Source organism: Rattus norvegicus, chromosome 7 (assembly GCF_021556685.1).
Source record: "Rattus norvegicus strain SHRSP/BbbUtx chromosome 7, alternate assembly SHRSP_T2T, whole genome shotgun sequence".
Taxonomy (NCBI): domain Eukaryota; kingdom Metazoa; phylum Chordata; class Mammalia; order Rodentia; family Muridae; genus Rattus; species Rattus norvegicus.
In genome coordinates, this window is record NC_141540.1 from 107948074 (window position 1) to 107971251 (window position 23178).

The 23178-nt window shown below is 37.2% G+C and overlaps 1 protein-coding gene, 1 long non-coding RNA gene and 1 pseudogene across 51 annotated transcripts in view; 2 read left to right on the forward strand and 1 right to left on the reverse strand.

The window, feature by feature from the left end:
- Window positions 1–9312, forward strand: part of Phf20l1 (PHD finger protein 20-like 1) — a 65885-nt gene extending 56573 nt beyond the window's left edge. For 28 of the 50 annotated variants that reach the window (XR_015624062.1, XR_015624064.1, XR_015624068.1 and 25 more), the window contains 3 exons: window positions 2461–2815; window positions 3973–4135; window positions 5888–9138. Coding sequence is in view for 33 of the 50 variants with exons in the window: in XM_087557340.1 (XP_087413466.1) it covers window positions 2461–2815; window positions 3973–4135; window positions 5888–6030 (661 nt within the window). In the remaining 17 variants the exon portion in view is untranslated. 50 annotated transcript variants of the gene reach the window in all.
- A 91-nt stretch (window positions 9313–9403) lies between these two features.
- On the forward strand, window positions 9404–12580 carry LOC148004824 (uncharacterized). Its single transcript, XR_015624818.1, has 2 exons — window positions 9404–10724; window positions 11083–12580. It is a non-coding gene; the product is annotated as an uncharacterized LOC148004824 (long non-coding RNA).
- On the reverse strand, window positions 11954–12128 carry LOC120094027 (U2 spliceosomal RNA; annotated as a pseudogene).
- Window positions 12581–23178: the final 10598 nt, after the last annotated feature.

Genomic DNA, 23178 nt, shown 5'->3' on the forward strand with positions numbered 1-23178 from the left:
GACCTTGCACGTCATTCTGCTTTGCTTATTGCAGGATGTATTTACTACAAACTTCACTATACATGATCTGATTCCTATTTAAAATGGAACACCCTAAGTGATCATAGACCATACTGCAGTATAAATAATGGAACTTCTTTGGAGGCCAATTGTACAGTAGCTAAAATAAAAATATATCCTACTCTTCAGTTCCTTATCTGGGAATTGATCTGTAGTATTCCATGTGCACTGATGCACATCTATTGGTAGAGATCTGATGGGGTATACTGGACTAGCAATCAATACCATTTAACCATTAAAGTCTAAATAAAGATACAAAGAACTCAAGAAGTTAGACTCCAGAGAGCCAAATAACCCTATTTTTAAAAAAATGGGATATAGAGCTAAACAAAGAATTCTCAGCTGAGGAATATCAAATGGCTGAGAAGCACCTAAAGAAATGTTCAACATCCTTATTCATTAGGGAAATCCAAATCAAAACAACCCTGAAATTCCACCTCACGCCAGTCAGAATAGCTAAGATAAAAAACTCAGTTGACAGCAGATGCTGGCGAGGATGTGGAGAAAGAGGAACACTCCTCCATTGGGTCTGGAAATCAATCTGGAGGTTCTTCAGAAGAATTGGACATTCCAGTATCTGAGGACCCAGTTATACCTCTCCTGGGCATATAGCCAAATGATGCTCCAACATACAACAAAGATACATGCTCTAAAGATACTATGTTCCTAGCAGCCTTATTTATAATAGCCAGAAGCTGGAAAGAACCCAGATGTCCTTCAACAGAGAAATGGATTCAAAAAATGTGGTACATCTACACAATGGAGTATTACTCAGCTATCAAAAACAATGACTTCATGAAATTCATAGGCAAATGGATCGAACTAGAAAATACCATCCTGAGTGAGTTAACCCAGTCACAGAGAAACATACATGCTATGTAGTCATTGATAAGTGGACATTAGCCCAAAAGCTAAATTACCCAAGATGCAACCCACAGACCACATGAAGCTCAAGAAGGATGACCAAAATGCGGATGCTTCCACTCCTTCTTAAAAGGGGCAACAAAAATATTCACAGGGGATATGGAGGCAAAGTATAGAGCAGAGACTGAGGGAATGGCCATTCAGAGCCTGCCCCACATGTGGCCCATATATATACAGCCACCAAAACTAGATAAGATTGATGAAGCTAAGAAGTGCATGCTGACAGGAACTGGATTTAGATCTCTCCTGAGGGATACAACTAGAGCATGTTAAATACACGGGCGAACACTAGCAGCAAACCACTAAACTGAGAATGGAACCCCCTTTGGGGGAATTAGAGAAAGTATTGAAAGAGCTGAAGGGGCTTGCAACCCCATATGAACAGCAATGCCAACCAACCAGAGCTTCCAGGGACTAAACCACTACCCTAAGACTATACACGGACTGACCCCAGGCTCCAACTGCATATGTAGCAGAGAATAGCCTTGTTGGGTACCAGTGGAAGGGGAAGCCCTTGGTCCTACCAAGGTTGGACCCCTAGTGCAGGAGATTGGCGGGGGCAGGGGCAGGATGTGGGGAACACTCTTATGGGAGAAGGGGAGGGGATAGGGGCTTTATGAACAGGAAACCTGGAAAGGGAATAACATTTGAAATGTAAATAAAGAAATATATCCAATAAATAAAAAGTCTAAATAAAGAAAATCAGTGTGCACTGGTGTGGCAAGATGCACACCTTGTGGTGTTTAGGAAAAAGGAAAAGTATGGTCGGGCCTACTTGTATCAAAAGAAAAATATACCCCTCTTAATTATACACTTAATTGTTCTTATTGTATGTGTATGTGTGAGTACCCACTTGTATGTGTATATACCAAGTGTGTACCAGAAGAGGGCACTGAGTCAGTCCCCTGAAACTGGAGTTACAGGCAGTTGTGAGCCACCTGATACAGTGCTGAAAACTAAACCAGCTGGGTCTTCTGCAAGAACAGAAAATGCTCTTAGCTGCTGAGCCATCTGTCCAGCCCCATATTTTCCTATTTTTAATAATTTTATACATATAAAAATCCATAATATCATATGGCATTTATAATTGCTACAGTGAAATATACTTGTGTCTTATGTGTTTAGTTGTAATTTTTTTCTCATGAATAGGAATGGCTTTTTAATTGATTAAATGTTATAGAAAATGTTCATATAAAGTTTATGTAACATACAGTGACAATGAACATTCTATAAAGAAATGTATATATCAAACAGTGTCACTAATAACAGAATTAAGTTCATTGTTGATTTTCTCAGTATTGTATCATTAAAACTGAGAAGACTTTGGATTTTGGATAAAATGCTAAGGAGTCAACTTAAAGGACAACTTCATCTTTGATCATGATCCCTTTTTCACATGGTTACCAAATTTACTACAGTTTTTAGCTTGTTGCCGTTCTTTTCATGAAGTGCTTATTTCTCCATTTTTGTTTTAAGGAATAAACATCATCCTGACCTTCGTCTCTGGGCATATTCTGGGAAGAGGAAAGATCAAGATCAGGTAGTAGCTGGAGCTGAGAGAAAAGTAATACTTCAGGACACAGCTAACTCAGAAGGAAGGAAATATGTACAAAACCACAAAGAACCACCCCTGAAAATGGAAGAAACTTACATAACAAGTGAACACAGCTATCAAAAGCCACAGAGCTTTAGTCAGGACTGCCATTTTCTCACAGACCCTGGAAGCTCAGATGATGATGATGTTAGCAGTTTTGAAGAAGATGGGGAACTCTATGTGGCAGATAATAGCCATCTTCTGTACTCAGTGAAAGAGCGTGGAGTGTCAGAGAAGGTAATGGCTCCCATAAAGCAAGAGAAGAAGCTGGTGGAATTAAGCGCACACCTAGTCCTTGGGCTTTGCTAATATGTAAATACCTGCTTACAAATGTTTTTCCTTTCTCTACCACAAAACATTATCCATGTAAACATTGAGTTGTTATAATCAATTCAACTGCCACCCTAAAGTTTTCAGTTCCTAAGCATACTTACATATTTCTAGAAATTAATGAAACATAGTATATATCAAAAGGAAAATGAATTTGTGTGGGACTGTTCAGGTATATGGAGTCATAATTTGTCTTCCTTTAATGTGTTTTGGACAGAGCATCACACTAAAGCCTGTGTCTGCATATCAATCCCACAGTTACATTGTGCAGTAACTGTGTAAACATGTCTCCTGTTTGTTGGGCTTGGCATTGAGATCGAAGGGGCCCTCAAGTTTTATTGCTGTGCCACAAGCAGTCCACTCTTAAATTAGTTGATTGCTATTGTGGCTTTTTAAATGTCAGGTAATCATCATCAGAAATTGAAATTGGAAAGCTTATATTTTGTAAAACTTGTGGTAAATTATTTTGACACATTAGTGTCCTATGAAATTAGTTGCCTTTGGCAAATCTAAATCCATATTTTATAGTGTATGTTTTTAAAAATTTGCATTCTGAAGTTTTTCAAATATTCTTACCTTCTGTTATCTCATTAGTGTAACCACAACAGTAAAGGCCAGTTTGCCATTAACTGAACTTTTAAACCAGTCTTTGACAGTTAGCTTGATTTGTTTTTTCCCCAATAATTGCTTTGGCCACACTCCATTTGTGTCACCAGTTAAAATTAATTGAGAAAGAAAATGGTCTGCATCACTTAGTCATTTCAGTTATGCAGTGGAATTCTCATTTACTTAGCACATTTTACTGGAAACTTCTTCTGTGGGTCACACTCTAGAAGGCATGGAGGAGGGATATAGGGACATCTATTCTAGAAGTACACCAGATGGAATTTGATGGTGTGTAAGAACTTTCTCCAAACACCTTCTCAGAGTCACATTGCTCTTGCCTACCCTAGTAGGGTAATAGATTTTTCTGTATCATCATTCTGAAGTAGCATTTCATCTAGTTCTCTGTGTTTTGTTTTATTCTGTTTTGTTCTACGTTCCCCACTGGTCCTTTGGAGAAGAATCCAGCTTCAGAGAATAAAGTGTTTGTTTATAATGATAAAAAGGGCATGGAGGGCCCAGGAGACGCACATCTTCAGTGGCAGCTCAATCTCCTCACACATATAGAAAATGTGCAGAATGAAGTCACCAGCAGGATGGACCTCATAGAAAAAGAAGTGGACGGTAATGTAGCCCAGACCTTAGGTGTAGTTACTGTCATGTGCAAATTGTCATTATGAAGAAGTTCTTTAAGTTGTAGGATGCAGAGTACAGGTATACTACCTGCCTGCTGAGTTCTGTCTCTTTACACTGTATTTAGCATATGCAGGGTATTGTAGACTTAGTATAGGATAACTGGATATTATCCTTAGTATAGTGATTTCTTATCTGTTTTGTTTTATTCTTAACATGGATATTTATTAAATACTGCCTATATGCCTGGTTCAATATGGCATATTTATGAAGTGTTTGCTAGTTTATTTGAAGAATATTTTCAATGAAGTCAGATATTCATTTCCATTTTGGCTAATATTTGTTAAAAGAATTAATTTCTACAAGCTAAGCAAGTAAACCTTAAATTTGCATACAAATTTTCAAATAGTTTTCACTCACATTTTTGTAATTTTATCATCACCTAGAAACTAAAAAGTAGACAGAAAAAATACCACCCTATTATATTTGAGAAAATGGAATAAATTGAATTCCTGGATTCTCAGTCTCATATGGTTCTTTTGCTTTGACTCTTTTGTCCTGATCTCAAAGATCATAACCTACCTCCAGGCTTAAGTCCTCTCTATACATTTTACACTGAACTAGGTTGATATATACTGTATTTCTGCCTTTTTTTCCCTCCCTTAAGAGAGGAAGTGGATACCTATTTTAGAAGCATCTTGCATTTGTTTTTAATTTGATTAAATAGTTAGTTTGCCTCGTGTAGATATTTGAAGAAATGAAAATGTACCTTTACAAGTACATATTTTAAATAGATTTTTAAAGGAAACAATGAAAATTGAGCATATAATCGATTAATTGAATTCTACATAGAATGTGAGTGTACTTGTATATATTAGAGAGAGAAGGGGAGATATTTTAATAAAATAGTAATCCTGGAAGGGACTCTCAGAAACTTTTCCCTTTTCCTTTGTCAATGAGGAAGATGTGACTTGGGGTGATGGCTCAATGGTAAAGCACTTACTCTGCAAGTATGGGAAGCTAAGTCCAGATCCCTAGAAACCATGCAAATAAGAGCCAGGTGTGATGGTATGCACTTGAACTCCCAGCAGTGATGAGATGGATGTGCAGACATGTTCGTTCTTGGCACTTTGCCCAGCTAGCTTAGCTACTTGGCAGTATTCCTGGCCAATGAAATACCTGATCTCCAACAAACAGTAGGTGGTGTCTAGGAAACAACATCCAGTTTGTCTTCTGACTATCATATGAACATAGAATTATGCTCCTGCACACAAACATGTATACACGAACACAAGGAAAAGATGAAATAAAACTATATTTAAATTAGTAGAAAGTTATTGTTATGTTCTGTTTCAGAAAAAAGTGAAGATGACATATTAGTGAAATGTGTGGATGTGTGTATATGCATATTATGTACATATGTACATTGGGGAAAAGATGTTCTGAATGAAGTGTGTGTGTGTGTGTGTGTGTGTGTGTGTGTGTGTGTGTGTGTATACATGTAGGGTTGTGTGGAATGGGGCTGGGCATGTAGTTCAGTATTTCATGGGGCTTTCAAGTGTCTGAGATAGCAGATGAAGGTGTCCCAGAAGGATTAGAACTGTGCGGGTGGGATGACTAAGTGCACTGGCCTTCTGTAAAGAAGGAAGTGAACTCTTTGTTTCAGTCACCATTCGATCCTTGTAATTGATTATCCTCTGGCTATTGTCAATGCCATTTAAAAATTTTCCCCCTTCCTTCTAGTTCTGGAGAGCTGGCTTGATTTCACAGGGGAATTGGAGCCACCAGATCCCCTGGCAAGACTACCCCAACTTAAGCGCCACATAAAACAACTCTTACTTGACATGGGCAAAGTACAACAAATTGCAACTCTTTGCTCTGTATAACAACGGTAAACATTTGGTGACAAGGATGTGTTTTACTTCAGTTGAGTCACTTTTATTGCTAAGTGGATAGTCAAAAAGCTTAATGTTTGGTCATTTACTGATTTGTGACTTCAATAGTATGGCATCTTGGAAATAAAATGAAGAACTATTTAATCAAGGAAGCTAACATTAAAAATGAGTGAACAAGCTGCAAATGATAATGTCATCTATGCCAAGAATCAATGAGTATAATTCAAGCTGCACTAAAGGAATGGAATTGGCAGGATTCTTATAGTTGCTTTCATGAAGCTCAAGATACCTATAGAAAGAATCGTGACGTATTTATAGAGGGTTTTTTTAAGAGATAGCCATGTTTCTAAACCAGCATCTGGCCAAAATCACACTGTAAGGAAATTCAAATTCTGGAGAGTTCTACAAGTTTCCTCTAAGAATTGCCTTCTAGCAGTTGGATCCAGCTGCAAAGAAACTTAGGTTATTTAAACTTCTGTAGGATCATGAGTTATTTCTTGGTGATGAATGTATTTTAATCAGAAAACTGACAATGAAAGTCTCACTTTGAGGAAAATAATTGTGGAATTCTAACTTCATTATGAATGTATTTTAAGAAACCCACCAAATAATTGGAATTTATTGTGGGCATTGTGCTCTTTAAAAGTAAAGTGGCTTGCAGAAGGGCCCAATGTGCCAAATGTTGATACTGCTGGAGAGAGGATTTGAATATTGCAGGAATCCTTCCAGCTGCTATATGCAATGCCACTAACCCATACAAACCTGTACACCACATGCTGTGTGTGCTCTGTATAGGTGAGTCGTGGTATCCAGACTTCAGCCTACATTGATCCTGGATACACTTGGTGTTTGCCTTTTGAAAAAAACTATAAACCTCAGCTGGGATGAGGAGTGACAAAAATATCAAAATATCTGTGGCTGTGGTTTTTTTTTTTAACTGCTAGTAGTGGAATACTGGAAAAGCTTCATTTCTGAAGACAAATTTTATTTTAAAATATAAATATACACTCACAAATTTTAGCTTTGTTCACAAATGGACAGATTTATGAAACCAAAGGCAACTAAGTTGCTTACTCAGCTCTTGCTGGATTTTTGAGCCTAGGTCCTACTGTCTGCCAGTCCTGGTGCGAGTTGTGTGCACACCACAGTGCTTCATGTGCAGGTATGCATAAGTGAGTATGCTTGATTAAATAGTCGACATACATATGTACATAATCAACATATTTATATCACACATATCTAGTTTTATTACTATAGATTATACAAATTGGTGGTTAACATAAAATGTTACCTTTTAACAGACTGTTTTTAAAAACTAAAAGTGTATGTACAGGTTTTGAAATTTTTTTAAAAGGGGGAAGAAAAGACTGTTAAGAGGAGGCTATTTGATGACATTACACTTGAATATTTTTTGCCTCATTCTGTTTATCAGTTCTAGCAATCTGTATAAACGCACTTGGAACTGATCGACAGTGAACTTGAATTTCTCTTTGATAAGAATACATGCCACTGTACATTCAGATATTATTTAAATTTGCAAAACACACTGTTCTATATGTAAGGTACTGTATGTAAAACTCTATTAAAACTCTTTCACATACCCTAAAATTTCAGCTTGCCTTTTTGCGGCCTTAAGTTTTGATGTTAGGATTAAAAGAATGTGTAAAACATTGAAAATTTTTTATTGCCTTTTGAGATTTTTCAACTGACAAATGTGCCAAAGATCATCAAACATAAAATGTAGTCCTCTGTATTTACTTGTGATAGCTAAACTTTGTCAAAGAGCCTACTGATGAATGCTTTAGCAGAAGTCATTGTGGGGCAGTTGCTTAAATTTGCATATTAAAGTAAAAATTAGTGCCTCAAACCCATGTGTGGAGTAAATGTACTAATGTTTGTGTTTCGAGATTGATGCTGTATTGTTGATTTGTTTTTTTTTTAAACGATGGCTGTAAAATTGTTCATCATGACTGAACCCTATACATTGAATTTGCTTCTTTTCAGAAATGTAGCCAGTAACGTTCTTAGTCTGTAAAGAGTGGTGTTGCCTTGGTTCTTGTCAAGAACTCTGCATTCGGTGAAACTCAGCTTCTGAGTTCTGGAGACCTTGGATAAAATAATGCACAGTGTTGTAGTACAGAGTAAGTGCTCTCACACAGTCTGAAATGTTCCACATTTGGAGTACCCACTGGACTCTGAGTGGAAAGGTACACACCTTACTTCATGTAGGAGGATCACTGTCAAAATACAGGCTCACTAAAAATGTAGTATATAACATATTCAAGATATGTGTTTAAATTGTATACAAAACAGTAGTTAAGTTCATGTTTAGACTTAAGTTTCATGCCAAGAACATGTCATGTTAAATACAAAGACTCCAGCATCCAAGAAAGCATCAAATCCAAAATATTTTCTTCCCAAGCATTTCTGATAATGAACACTAAATTTCAGTCTTAAAATTCAATCACTTTGTTAGCAGTTAGGAAATTGAGTACTTCATTGATGTTATGTTAAATGCCCCACTCTGCTTATTTGTCAATGAATGAGAAATCTAATTCTTAAATTTAGATCTTTAAAGAATATATCAGTTTATGTGCACATACCCAGTTACTCTAGAACCAACCAACAATTGGTTAAGGTCCATTATAAGGTAGAGGGCTTAACTTTTCTTTGAGAGAATGAATTATCTTTGGAGAAGCAAATACATTGTGAGAAGTTTCAGGTAAGATTTGTTTTTTCCTTTTAGTTTCACCTAAAATTGTTGTATTGAAATCTAAGCAATGAACTGGGAGAATATTTTCTCCAAAGATAATGTTTCATTTGCCAGATGGACAAGAGTATGAGCCTCAGTGGAGGGATTCCTCCTCATAATTTCTGGCAAATATAATTTGTACTTCTTTGTGGTTGTCTATGGTTCCACTGACTGTTGAAGTAATGTATTTTCTCCTTAAAGGAACTTGTTATTCTTAGAATTTCAGGTAAATCACCTGTTCCTAAGTCGTTTCAATTCAATGTTCATACTAAAATGTGTATACTTTACATGTTAAAACTGAAGCATACTACTTCCTCCCCAATAAACTGAATCTGCTGCCACTGTCACTGTCTTGGTTAATAGCATCTTATCAGTATATGTGTAACATACAGAGTCAGCACTTAGTAGTCACTTCATCACTACATAAATGTTTTCTCAAAAACAATGACGTCTTCCTCAGGCCTGTTGGGAGCCCATTGTAAGTCATGGAGGTAATGACTCAGTTTTGCTTACCTTTTTCATTCTTGCTTTGTTTTTACTCCGAGTCTTCAGATTGTCACTGCCAGACTAGAGAATTACACGTAATTAGTATCTGCTTCATGCTAGGCATCGTAATGCTTCTGATGGTATATGAATTAATTCTTCCAGAGGCCAGGTAAGAAAGATCATTGACTAAATGAGTTTGGTGAGGTATATGCATGCATTCAGACATATCCTGGATAAGAAGTGACTGCCCATGGCCTGTGCAGCATGTGTTCCTTGGCTATCCTTGTCATTTCAGTTTTCTACTGTGAAACCCGAAGGGAATAATTTGTAGTTTGTTGTTGTCTGTGTGATATGGAACGTGTCCAAGCTGACCTAGTTTGTTCTCACATTCATGGAAACAGAGCCTGACTGTTAGGACTGTGCTTATTTCTATCTCTGGCTTTCATTCCACTTCTCTGTATGAAAGATCCTCACTTGTTTATGTCTCTGTAAATCCAGACACTTTGTCTTGAGTACCTCTTCCTAAACAAGAAACAAAGACTGCTGTATAGCATCAAACCAGAGAGGAATTCAGTTACTGAGTAATAACTTGCTATACTGAAACAGGCCCAGATTTTATAATCTCAGATTTCCTGGTAACTTACAAGCAGTATGAGTACTCTGAGCTTTGGTTTACTTGTCTTTAAATGACGACATACCTAAGTTGGAACTTGGCTTTGAGAGATAAATTATCAAGAAGCACATGACAAGAATTGGAAATCACCCATCACTGAGTGTCAATCTATGTGCAGTTTTTAAATTAACAAGGTTAGAGTTGATAAAGGATAAGATCATGCTCTATAGGCTAATGGAGACAGTAATTTTCTAATGAGAGCCCAACCACAGAGACCAAAGAAAGGGAAAGAAGGTGGTGGAACAGGAAGAATAGATGTATATTCATTGAAACAGTGTTCTCTTAAATTTGATTAGAACATTCTGAGAATTTTAAGACATTGAAATTTTTAGTGTCTGTTCTCTTTGCTGTAGAGCCCAAGAAAAGACTTCTGAGTGTTCTTAGTTTATTGGAAACAAATTCTAGCAAGTCAGTAGCAGGAGGGAAGTGAGGGGACGGAAGAGGGGAGAAGAAAGCAAATGAAGTGCACTGCTCTGAGTTATGGGGCTTTGATTCTGCCCTTTTAAATCCTAAATGCAGTATGTAGTTTCCAGGTTGTAAATATTGACATTATATCTAATCACATAGAACATTTTTAAATGCATGTGGTTGAATTGGAAGCATCATAATGGTTTTGTTGTTTATCAACATTGTGTTTTAAAGGATATATGTAGAACTTTGAGGTAACATGACAACCTAGAAGCTGCCTACATGTGTCTCATGAAGAAGAATCAGAATATGAAAAATGGATGCTGTCTATAGAGAACCATTGAAACACGTGTGATGATAGACAAGGTAAAAGTGTGTAGGAAAAGATTGGGAGCATGCTGAGAAGAAATAAACTAAGTATCCAGCAGCACAACTTCCTGGTACAGAGAGGGGAAGCACAAGCTACATAAAAATTGTAAGCCAGGTGGCAGTAATGAAATAGACACTCAATCCTACAGACAGTTTACAGCCCTTAGAAGATTTAAATCCAGTTGCAGATTTTGATAAGATGGTAAATTCTCCTGTAGTCAGATCAGCAGCCGAAAGTAATCATTCTATCATCCTGGGTGGCATTTTGAGAACTTGTTTAAAACTAAGCTGACTTGGGTATCTGAAAATGGGACAATAACTGCTTAGCCTCAATTCAACTTGTTATATCCTGTAGGTAAAGAACAACCTTATGCGGCCTTTGTGGAGAGTGCTAGCAAGCTGAAAAATATAGGTGGCGGAAAGGTCTGCCCAGACAATGAACTGCACAGGAAAAGATAGCCCTGCATTTGATGGTGGAGAGCAATTAACCCTAGAGGTTGATAATCTTGAGTCTGTGATTATTAGAAATCAACCTCTGGAACCAACTACTTCCCTTCACTGTTGGAAGTCTTGAGAATTTTGAAGATCCAGAAGAATCATGTCTGGATGACCACCTAGTTTGAAGGTGTCCAACTCAAGCCTCTGCCTTCTGTAAAGATCTTGCACAGTACTTGTCATCCACATACACTTTGCAATGGGTTGATCAGAACTTAGAGATTTGTAAAGTGCAAATATAGTCCTGGGCCTATAGAAATCTCTAGTGCAGTAGCTCCCCTCATGCACAAATAAACGAAGCTACATAAGTGGGCATGGCTCTGGTAGACTTCAGATAGTTGTGAAGTGCAGACCAGACAACTTAAACTGGCCTTTCCTTGATCTGTGCATCAGACACAGTCTTAAATACTAGAGAACTTAGAAACCACTCTAATATTTCTTCTTTTTTTTTTCTTTTTGCCCTTTGACCCCACCCTTGACTTTTATCAGCAATTACCTTACTGTACTAAAAAGAAAAATTTTGTTTCTATTTTTATCCTCTTTCATAAATTCTCCTAATTTTGTTGGAGATTTCCATTGTTGGCCAATCCCTTTTCCTTCTTTTGTTCTTTCCTCTGCCACTATCACTTTTTTATTGTACATTTATTTTTTGAATTTCTCTTATTAAAAGAAGCTTTTCTGTGTTTTTTTTCTTATTTTTAAGCATTTTTTAAACCAGCATTATTTCCCAGAGGGGGTGCACCTTTCCTGGAGGTACTGCAATACCAGGTCCATGCGTAGCAGACTCCTATTCCAACCCCTAGTTCCAAAAACCCATTTAATATATTGTCCTTGGATAGAGGACATATCAGATATTAAACTGATAAGAACAGATACTTGATCATAGCCAAAAGGCTGAGAAGTGATTTTTCTATATTTTTTATATGCCTCTTCTCATATTTATCTGATTTTTGGGCTTTGTTAATATTGGAAATCTTTATTTTATTCATTTTTTCTTTTCTAATTGTAGTATTCATATTTTATTTCTTTTTTAATACCTTGCTCATTTTTATTTTTCCTCCAAACATTCTCCATTTTTCCTTTATTTTATTTGACATTCTTCCCTTTATACATGCTTATTTTCAATGCTGTTCCTTTATTATTTCCACCTTTATCTAATTTTTCAACTTTATAGCACACCCTAAGTTTTGATATTTGATGATCATTTGTGATTCATGAATAGGCTTCATTCAATACTGAGCATGTGGTTTGATATTGTTATTTCAATAGTTTGCTTCTCTTAGCATTGCTATAGCTTGAGCCCTCAAGAGGAGCTGCTCAAAAGAAGCCCTTCAAATAAAACTGAACAGATAACCATAGCAGCAAATGCATAAAGCATAACATGCAAACATGAAAAATAGGGCAACCAAACTCCAAAAGATCATGATTTCTTCAACTCAAATACTGAATTAGGTATAATGCTTGGAAAATATTTCAAAAGCTGACTTTTAAATGATTAATGGCCTCAAAAAATTATATAAATAAGATCTTTTGAATCTAGTACCTAAAAATCACCAATATAGAATGAAGAAGCACACTGGATGAGAATGTGTGTGTGCGTGTGCGTGTAGTATATAACATCAATATACTCAACCAGAGAATATCAGGAATGAAGACTCAAGAAAAGAGTACACTCACACAGCAATAAGGAACAAGCATTGCCACAAGATCTAAGAACTCTAGGATATGATCAATGGACCAAACTCCAGAATCAATATGAGATAAAAGAATCGAGATTTTAAAAGCATATATTTGATGAAATCACATTTGAAAACTTACATATATAGAGTAATAAATGGGCCATCCAAATACAAGAAACATTTAAAGATTCAAGCCAACATGTCCAAAGGAAAACTTCTCTAAAATATTATAATCAAGATGAAAAAATACAACATAGTATTTAAAGTCTTCTCATTGAAGACTACCTCTCATAGTAATTAAGGTAATAAGAGAGGAAAATGCTCAGTAGTCCTAACCAGCTGTGATGCCCATGAATCACAGTGACCAGCACAGTAAGATATCCATCCCTAAACATACAATAATGGCACATCTTGACAGTAGCTGATAGCTGTATAATTGGACTTAAAGCTGTTCAACAGGAAAGAAATCATGCCTGCTACTTTAGCCAACTATGTGGCTAATGAGATCATACATCTTACTTAGTCACTTTCCTAAGCCTAACCACATTCTTAATTCTTATCCTGTTACTGACAAATAAATGTAGCTCTTTCCTCTCATTAAAAAAAAAAAATTAAAAACAAAACTTTTTTCAGCAGAGAGGCAATTAGAGAAAGGAACAGGTCAAAATGCAGAGAATAGCAGAATGTGGTGGCCAGCCTTAGTTGGTATATCTACAATACAACCCTACATTTAAGGTTCAGGGAACATTGTAGAAGAGAACACAGAAAGATTATAATAGGCAGAGAACAGGAAGTATGCTGCAAGATTATCTTCTGTTTATAATGGGAAAGCTACACCTAAGAAATTTCAGCACTATGTTTGCCTAAATAAGACCAGAACACAGACAACACCACTTGTTAAAACTCTAGACGTAGCTCTTCTGCATGAACTGACAATAGCTGTGTCTATTTACACAACACCTGCATAGCATGATCAAGCAGGTTTAAAAAAAAATCTAGAATGGATTGGGGAGAGGCTCCAAAGACCAAGGAACTATTAGCAGTTGATGACTATAGGGTGAGGAAGAATTACTTTTCTTCAGGAATTTGGGCACTGTTAGGTTCCCAATGGATGGCCCCCTGGCCTCTGTTCATATAGGCTGCACTCATTGGATTTGATGAGTTTTTTTTTTTAAGGACAAAATTGGGAGGAAAATGTGATAGGAGGTCATGGGAGTAGTTATAAGGGGAATTGAGGATTGGATATGATTAAGGTATATTGTGTACATTATGATATTTTCAGAGAAAAATACATAGAACATAGAATAATAAAATACATTTACCATTAACAGTGCCCCAACTTCTGAATATAGAGGAAATAAAATCACCATTCCAAAGAAGCAAGCAAAAGATCCAATTATCTGTTGTCCTCAAGAAATACATCTTGCCCTGTGCTGGAGAGAGTTAGACCCTCAGAAGTGCAGACACTTCTGAGAAGTCAGAGAAGACTACTAACCCAAGAGGAAATTGCGTAGTGCCATCTGTGCCCCCTGGGCACAGGGACCTAGGAGCAATCATAGGCAGGACCCTTTGGGTTTCTGCCTGCACCGAAAGCTGAAAGCCAGTTGCCAGAAGTGCCTTCACACCTGAGAGCAGAGGTAAGACCAACTTTTCTGCCCCAAGTGAACTGTGTTGTAGACTCAAGACGCACAAAGGCAGAAGTCCTCGGAGACAGGGCATTTCTGGTTTCTGAATGTGCTCGGAACTGAACTGAATCAAACCAATACCACAGCTCCCTGCCCCCAAATCCTGTGGGGGAGAGAGCTGGACACCCAGACAAGCAGACGATCCTGAGACCGCAGGACAGACTGTCACTTCTGCCCACCTCTGCCCACATCCCTGGCCCAAGAGGAAACTGCATAATGCCTCTGGATACAGGAATATAGGAATAGTCAGTGGCAGGAACCTGCTGGTTCTGGCCTGTGGCCAGAACTGAACTGAGCTGGTAACATGGCTCCCTGCACCCAAATCCCATGGGGGAGAGAGCTGGCCCTTCAAAAGTGTGGACAATCCTGAAAATTCAGAGGAGACTACTCTCTGCCCACATTCCAGACCCAAGAGGAAATCACCTAGTGCCATCTGTGCCCCCTGGACACAGAGACCTAGGAGCAGTCAGAAACAGGACCCTACGGGTTTCTGCCTGTGCTAAGAGCTGAAAGCCAGTCACGAGCACCTACACATCTGAGAGCAGAACTCTGTTCCCATACTGGCTGAAAGAAGACAGGTCTACAGAAGAAAACTTCCCTAACCTAAAGAGATGCCCATAAACATACAAGAAGCATACAGAACTGCAAATAGATTGTACCAGAAAAGGAATTCTGTCACATAATAGTCAGAACATCAAATGCACAAAACAAAGAAAGAATATTAAAAGAAATAAGGGGAAAAGGTCAAGTAATCTATAAAGGCAGATCTATCAGAATTACACGAGACTTCTCACCAGAGACTATGAAAACCAGTAGATACTGTGCAGATGTCATACAAACCCTAAGAGAACACAAATGCCAGTCCAGGCTACTATATCCAGCAAAACTATCAATTACCATAGGTGGAGAAACAGATATTCCATGACAAAACCAAATTTACACAATATCTTTCTACAAATCCAGTCCTACAAAGGATAATGGATGGAAAACTTCAACACAAGGACGGAGACTACAAAAAGCAAAAAAGTAATCTCCTTGTGACAAAACCAAAATAAGAGAGACACACAATTCCACCTCTAACAACAAAAATAGCAGGAAACAATAATCACTATCCCTTAATATCTCTCAACATCGACAGACTCAATTCTCCAATAAAGAGACATAGACTAACTAACAGACTGGATACATAAAGAGGAACCAGCATTTTGCTTCATACAGGAAACACACTTCAGAGACAAAGGCAAACACTACCTCAGAGTATAAGACTGGAAAACAACTTTGCAAGTAAATGGTCCAAAGAAACAAGCTGGAGTAGCCATTCTAATATTGAATAAAATCGACTTTCAACCAAAAGTCCTTAAAAAAGATAAGGAAGGACACTTCATACTCACCAAAGGAAAAATCCACTCAATCCTAAATATCTATGCTCCAAATGCAAGAGCACCTACATTCATAAAAGAAACCTTACTAAAGCTCAAATCACACATTGCACCTCACATGATGATAATAGATTTCAACACCCCACTCTCATCAATGGACAGATAATGGAAAAAGAATTAAACAGAGACATAGAGAAACTAACAGAACTTATGAACCAAATGGACTTAAAAGATATTTTTAGAACATTTCATCATAAAAAAGGGATATACCTTCTTCTTAGCACCTCATAGTACCTTCTCCAAAATTGACCATATAATCAGTCACAAAACAAGCCTCAACAAATACGGGAAGATAGACATAATCCCATGAATCCTTTCAGATCACCATGGACTAAGGCTGGTCTTCAATAGCAACATAACGAAAGAAAGCCCACATATACATGGAACTTGAATAATGCTCTACTCAATGATAACTTGGTCAAGGAAGAAATAAATTAAAGACTTCTTAGAATTTAGTGAAAATGAAGGCACAACATACCCAAACTTATGGGATACAATGAAAGCAGTGCTAAGAGGAAAACTCAGCTCTGAGTGCCTGCAAAAAGAAACAGGAGAGAGCATACATCAGCAGCTTGACAGCACACCTAAAAGCTCTAGAACAAAAAAGAAGCAAATACACCCAAGAGGAGTAGAAGGCAGGAAATAAACTCAGGGCTGAAATCCACCAAGTAGAAACAAAAAGGACTATACAAAGAATAAAACCAGGAGCCAGTTCTTTGAGAAAATTAACAAGATAGACAAACCCTTAGCCAGACTAACCAGAGGGCAGAGTGTATATCCAAATTAAAATCAGAAATGAAAAGGGAGACAAAACAACAGAATCTGAGGAAATTCAAAAAATCAAATCCTACCACAAAAGCCTATATTCATTCAATAAAACTGGAAAATCTGGAAGAAATAGAAAATTTTCTAGACAAATACCATGTACCAAAGTTAAATCGGGAACAGATAAACCATCTAAACAGCCCCATAACTCCAAAAGAAATAGAACCAATTGTTAAAAGTCTCACAACGAAAAAGAGCCCAGAACCAGATTGGTTTAGTGCAGAATTCAATCAGACCTTCATAGAAGACCTCATACCAATACTGTCCAAACTATTCCACAAAATAGAAAGAGACAGAGTACTACCAAGTTCCTTCTATGAAGCCACAATTATGCTTATACCTAAACCACACATTGACAAAGCAAGAGAACTTCAGACCAAATTTTCTTATGAATATCAATGCAAAAATACTCAATAAAATTCTTGCGAACCTAATCCAAGAACACATCAAAACAATCATCCATCATGATCAAGTAGGCTTCATCCCAGGAATCCAGGGATGGCTCAGTATATGAAACTCCATCAACTTAATCCACTATAGAAAAAATTTTACAGAAAAAAAACCCCACATAATCATTTCATTAGATGCTGAGAATGCATTTGGCACAATTCAACACCCCTTCATGATAAAAGTCCTGGAAAGATCAGGGATTCAAGGCCCATATCTAAACATAGTAAAAGCAATGTACAGCAAACCAGTAGCTAACATCAAACTAAATGGAGAGAAACTTGAAGCAATCCCACTAAAACCAGGGACTAGACAAAGCTGCCCACTCTTTCTCTACTTATTCAATATAGTACTCAAAGTCCTAGCCAGAGCAATCAGACAATGAAAGAAGGTCAAAGGGATACAAATTGAAAAGGAAGAAGTCAAAATATCACTATTTACAGATGATATACTTAAGTGACCGCAAAGTTTCCACCAGAGAACTATTAAGCCTGATAAACAACTTCAGCAAAGTGGCTGGGTATAAAGTTAACCAAATCAGTAGCCTTCCTCTGCTCAAAGGATAAGCAGGCTGAGAAAGAAATTAGGGAAATGACACCCTTCACAATAGTCCCAAATAATATAAAATACCTCAGTGTGACTCTAACCAACCAAGTGAAAGATCTGTATGACAAGAACTTCAAGTCTCTGAAGAAAGAAATTGAAGAAGATCTCAGTAGATGGAAAGACCTCTCATGCTCATGGATTGGCAGGATTAATATAGTAAAATGGCTATTTTGCCAAAAGCAATCTACAGATTCAATGCAATTCCCATCAAAATTCCAACACAACTCTTCATAGAGTTAGAGCAATTTGTAAATTCATTTGAAATAACAAAAAACCTAGGATAGTGAAAAATACACTCAAGAATAAAAGAACTTCTCAGGGAATCACCATCCCTGACCTCAAGCAGTATTACAGAGCAGTAGTGATAAAAACTGTATGGTATTGGTACAGAGTCAGGCAGGTAGATCAATGGAATAGAATTGAATACCTAGAAATGAACCTACACACTTATGATCACTTGATCTTTGACAAAGGAGCTGAAACCATCCAATGCAAAAAAGATAGCATTGCCAAAAAATGGTGCTTGTTCAACTGGAGGTCAGCATGTAAAAGAATGCAAATTGATTCATTCTTATTGCCTTGTACACAGCTTAAGTCCAAGTGGATCAAAGACCTCCACATCAAACCAGACACATTCAAACTAAGACAAGAAAAAGTGGGGAAGATTCTCAACACATGGGCACTGGGAAAAATTTCCTAAACAAAACATCAATGGCTTATGCTCGAAGATCAAGAATCAACTAATAGGACCTCATAAAACTGCAAAGCTTCTGTAAGGAAAAGGACACTGTCACTAGGACAAAATGGCAACCAACAGATGGGGAAAATATCTTTACCAATCTTACATCTGATAAAGGGCTAATATCCAAAATATACAAAGAACTCAAGAAGTTAGATTCCAGAGAGCCAAATAACCCTATTAAAAAATGGGGTAGAAAGCTAAACAAAGAATTCTCAGCTGTGGTATATCGAATGTCTGAGAAGCACCGAAAGAAATGTTCAACATCCTTAATCATCATAGAAATGCAAATCAAAACAACCCTGAGATTCCACCTCACACCAGTTAGAATAGCTAAGATCACAAACTCAGGTGATAACAGATGCTGGTGAGGATGTGGAGAAAGAGGGACACTCCTCCATTGTTGGTGGGATTGCAGACTGGTACAACTACTCTTGAAATAAGTCTGGAGGTTCCTCAGAAAGTTAGACATTGCACTGAGGACCCAGCTATACCTCTCCTGGGCATATACCTAAAAGATGCTCCAACATATAACAAAGACACATGCTTTACTAAGTTCATAGCAGCCTTATTTATAATAGCCAGAAGGTGGAAAGAACCCAGATGTCCTTCAACAGAGGAATGGATTACAGAAAATGTGGTACATTTACACAATAGAGTACCACTCAGCTATCAAAAACAATGACTTCATGAAATTCATTGGCAAATGGATTGAACTAGAAAATATCATCCTGAGTGAGTTAACCCAGTCACAGAGAAACATATGGTGTGCACTCATTGATAAGGGGACATTAGCCCAAAAGCTCTAACCACCCAAGATACAATACACAGACCACATGAAGCTCCAGAAGAAGGATGACCAAAATGCAGATGCTTTACTCCTTCTTAAAAGGGGGAACAAAGTTTGGAGCACAGACTGAAGGAATGGCCATTCCTGCCCCACATGTGACCCATATATATATATATATATATACATCCACCAAAACTAGATAAGATTGATGAAGCTAAGAAGTGCATGATGACAGGAACGGGATATAGATGTCTCCTGAGAGACACAGCCAGAGCATGTCGTATACAGAGGCGAATGCTAGTAGCACTGAACTGAGAATGGGAGCCTCGTTGGAGGAATTAAAGTATTGAAAGAGCTGAAGGGGCTTGCAAACCCATTAGAACAATGACAACCAACCAGAGTTCCCAGGGTCTAAACCACTACCCAAAGACTATACATGGAATGACCCATGGCTCCAACTGCATATGTAGCAGAGGATGGCCTTGTTGGGTACCAATGGAAGGAGAAGCCCTTGATCCTGCCAAGTTGGACCACCAGTGTAAGGGAATGTCGGTGGGTGGGAAGGAGGGTTGATGGGAATGGGAACACACTTATAGAAGAAGGGGATAGGGGACTTATGGACAGGAAACTGGGAAAGGGAATAACATTTGAAGTGTAAACAAAAAGAATATCCAAAAAAAGTATATACACCTCATTGGTAAATAAAACAGCAATCCTGCTTCAATAGGTTCTGAGCAATACAATATAAATGGAGCACAAGACGAAGACTTCATGATAGGTTTTATCAATATTAGAGGTCCTTAAAGAGTTAATAAATCCATTAATGAAATCGATGAAAACACAGAATAGAAATGAATAAGTTCAAAATCTGAAAGTGAAAATAGAATCAATAGGATCAAAATGCAAACAGAGGGAAATTTGGAAATGAAAATTTTAGTAACTCAAACAGGAGGCAAACATCACCATACAAGAAGACGGGTTGAAAGAGAGAATCTCAGACATGGAAGACACAATAGAAGAAATAGATACTCTGGTTAAAGATAATGCTAAATCTAAACACTCCTGGCACAAGACATCCTGGAAACTCATGAAAAGATCAAATCTAAGAATTTAAGGAATAGAGGAAGAAGAAGGAACCCAAGTCAAAGGAACAGAAAATATTTTCAACTTAATCATAGAAGAAAATTACCCTTACCTAAAAAACGAGATGCCTAACAAAGTGCAAGAAGCATACAGAACACCAAATAGATGGGTCCAGAAAGTAAAGTGCCCCTTATACTAAACATAAAGGACAAAGAATATTAAAAACTCCAAGGGGACAGAACCAAATAACATACAATCCTATTAGAATAACATTTGACTTCTCAATGAATACTCTGAGATTCAGGAGGGCCTGGATATATGTTCTATGTACTCTAAGAGACTAGAAATACCAGCCCAGACTACTATACACAGCAAAGTTTTCTATCACAATAGACAGAGAAAGTAAGACATTCCATAATAAACAAGGTTTAAGCAATATCTGTCTATAAACACAGCCCTGCAGATGGCACTAGAAAGAAAACTCCATCCTAAAGAGGGTAACTTGACCCAAGAAAACATAAGGAATATATAATCTCAAATCAAAACAAATAACACACATCAAAACACAACAAAAATGGAAAGCCTAGAAAAGATGTTTTAATACAGTAAAAAAAAAAAAAAAAGGAAATTGAAGTCACTAGAAAACCAAAATCCTCAAGGATTGATAATGATTATGATGATGGTGGTTGGTGGTGATGATGATGATAATTAGTAATAGAAGAACTATAATACCAAATGTGATCTACAGAGTCAATGTAACTCCATCAAAATCTGGATGACATTCTTCACAGAAACAAAATTCCACAATTCATAGGGAAAGACAAAGTTTCCAATGGTTAAGGTGGTTTTTAGAAAAAAAACAATTTGAAGTTATTATAATGCTTTCTTTCAGATTATATAATAGAGCTATCATAACCAAAACAGTATAGTACTGGCACAAAAACAGACAAGTAGATTAATGGAATAAAAGAGAGAACCTAGAACTAAAGCTATAGTTACTGCTAACTAGTTTTTGACAATGATGTCAAGAGCACACGTTGAAAATACTCTACCCTCTTCATAAAAACAAAAACAAGCAAAAACCAAACCAAACAAACAAACAATTCTTGGAAATTGTATATCCATATGTAAATGAACTAAACTGTGTATTGCACAAAAATTAGCTTAAAATGAGTCAAAAACATTAGTGTAAGTCATGAAACACTGAAAGTGCTAGAGAAAAAAATGGACTAAATACTTCAGGACCTTATGCAACATAAGAAATAATCTCAGACCTTGGTGCTATATGAAATCCAAAAGCTTACAGCAAAGGAAATGATCATCAGAGACAGAATGATAGAAGACATGCCAAAGATGCACCTGATGAGAGACTAGTGGCCAAAACATATTAAAAAAAAAAACCTTAAAAACTGAGTACCAAACCTCTGGTGAATCGAGTAAACAGTTGTCAAATGCTGAAATAAAAATGACCAGAGCTCTGGCCTTATTCCCTGATCTGGAGGATCTTCACATGACCCCAAGAGTGTCCTGCCTCCCTGCTGTCAAATATTCGGGGGTCCAAAACGAAGCAGCTTGGAACCCTGCCCAACCATCCATCATAGTTGAATCTGCGCACCATCACAGCTGGGTCTGACTGAGACACAGCCTTCAGAGTAGCTTCCACCTGAGGCACAACCAATAGAGGATGGTATCCTGATCTCCATTGTCTGCCTCACGCCTCACCACACTCTCCTGACAGTCTTACTGTCATCAGAATTATGTAGCTAACACCAGGGAAAAACAGATGCCTGAAGGACAGCATAAAACACAATCAACAAGACATAGAGCAATATGGCAACACTAGAGCTCAGGTATCCTGCTACAAGAAACCCTGGATTTCCTAATGAAACTGAAGCACAAGAAGAGAATCTTAAATTCATTCTTATAAAGATGATAGAGACCTTTAAAGAAGTCATGAATAAATCCCTTAAGGAAATATAGGAAAAATACCTTCAAACGGGTATAGGCATTAAAAAAGGAAGCAAATAAATATAAAGAAATAAAGGAAGATACAATCAAACAGGTGAAGGATATGAATAAAATAGTCTTAAGTCCTAAAAAGGGAAATAAAAGCAATAAAACCCCCCACAAACTAAGGTAAATCCTGGCGATGGAAAGCCTAGGAAAGAAAACAGGAACTACAGATGTAAGCACCATCAACAGAATACAGGAGATAGAAAATACAATAGAAGAAATTAATATATCAGTCAAGGAAAATGCAAAAGTGCATGACATTAATCTTCCAAGAAATCCGGGACAATTTGAAAAAACAAACCTAAGACTAATAGGAACAGAAGAAGACCTCCAGATCAAAGGCCCAGAAAACATCAACAAAATCATAGAAAAAATTTCCCTAACCTAAAGAAAGAGATGCCAACAAAAGTACAAGAATTTTACAGAACACCAAACAGATTTGACCAGGAGAAAAATCCTCCTGTCACATAATAAGACACTAAATACACGGAAGAAAGAAATAATATTAAAAGCAGTAAGGGGAAAATTCCAAGTAACATACAAAGGCAGACCTAGCAGAATTAAACCTGAATATTGCTATTGGTTTGATCATTCATTGTTTGTCTTTCATATCCTCTTTTGGAATAATAATGTTAACTTTGTAGCATAAT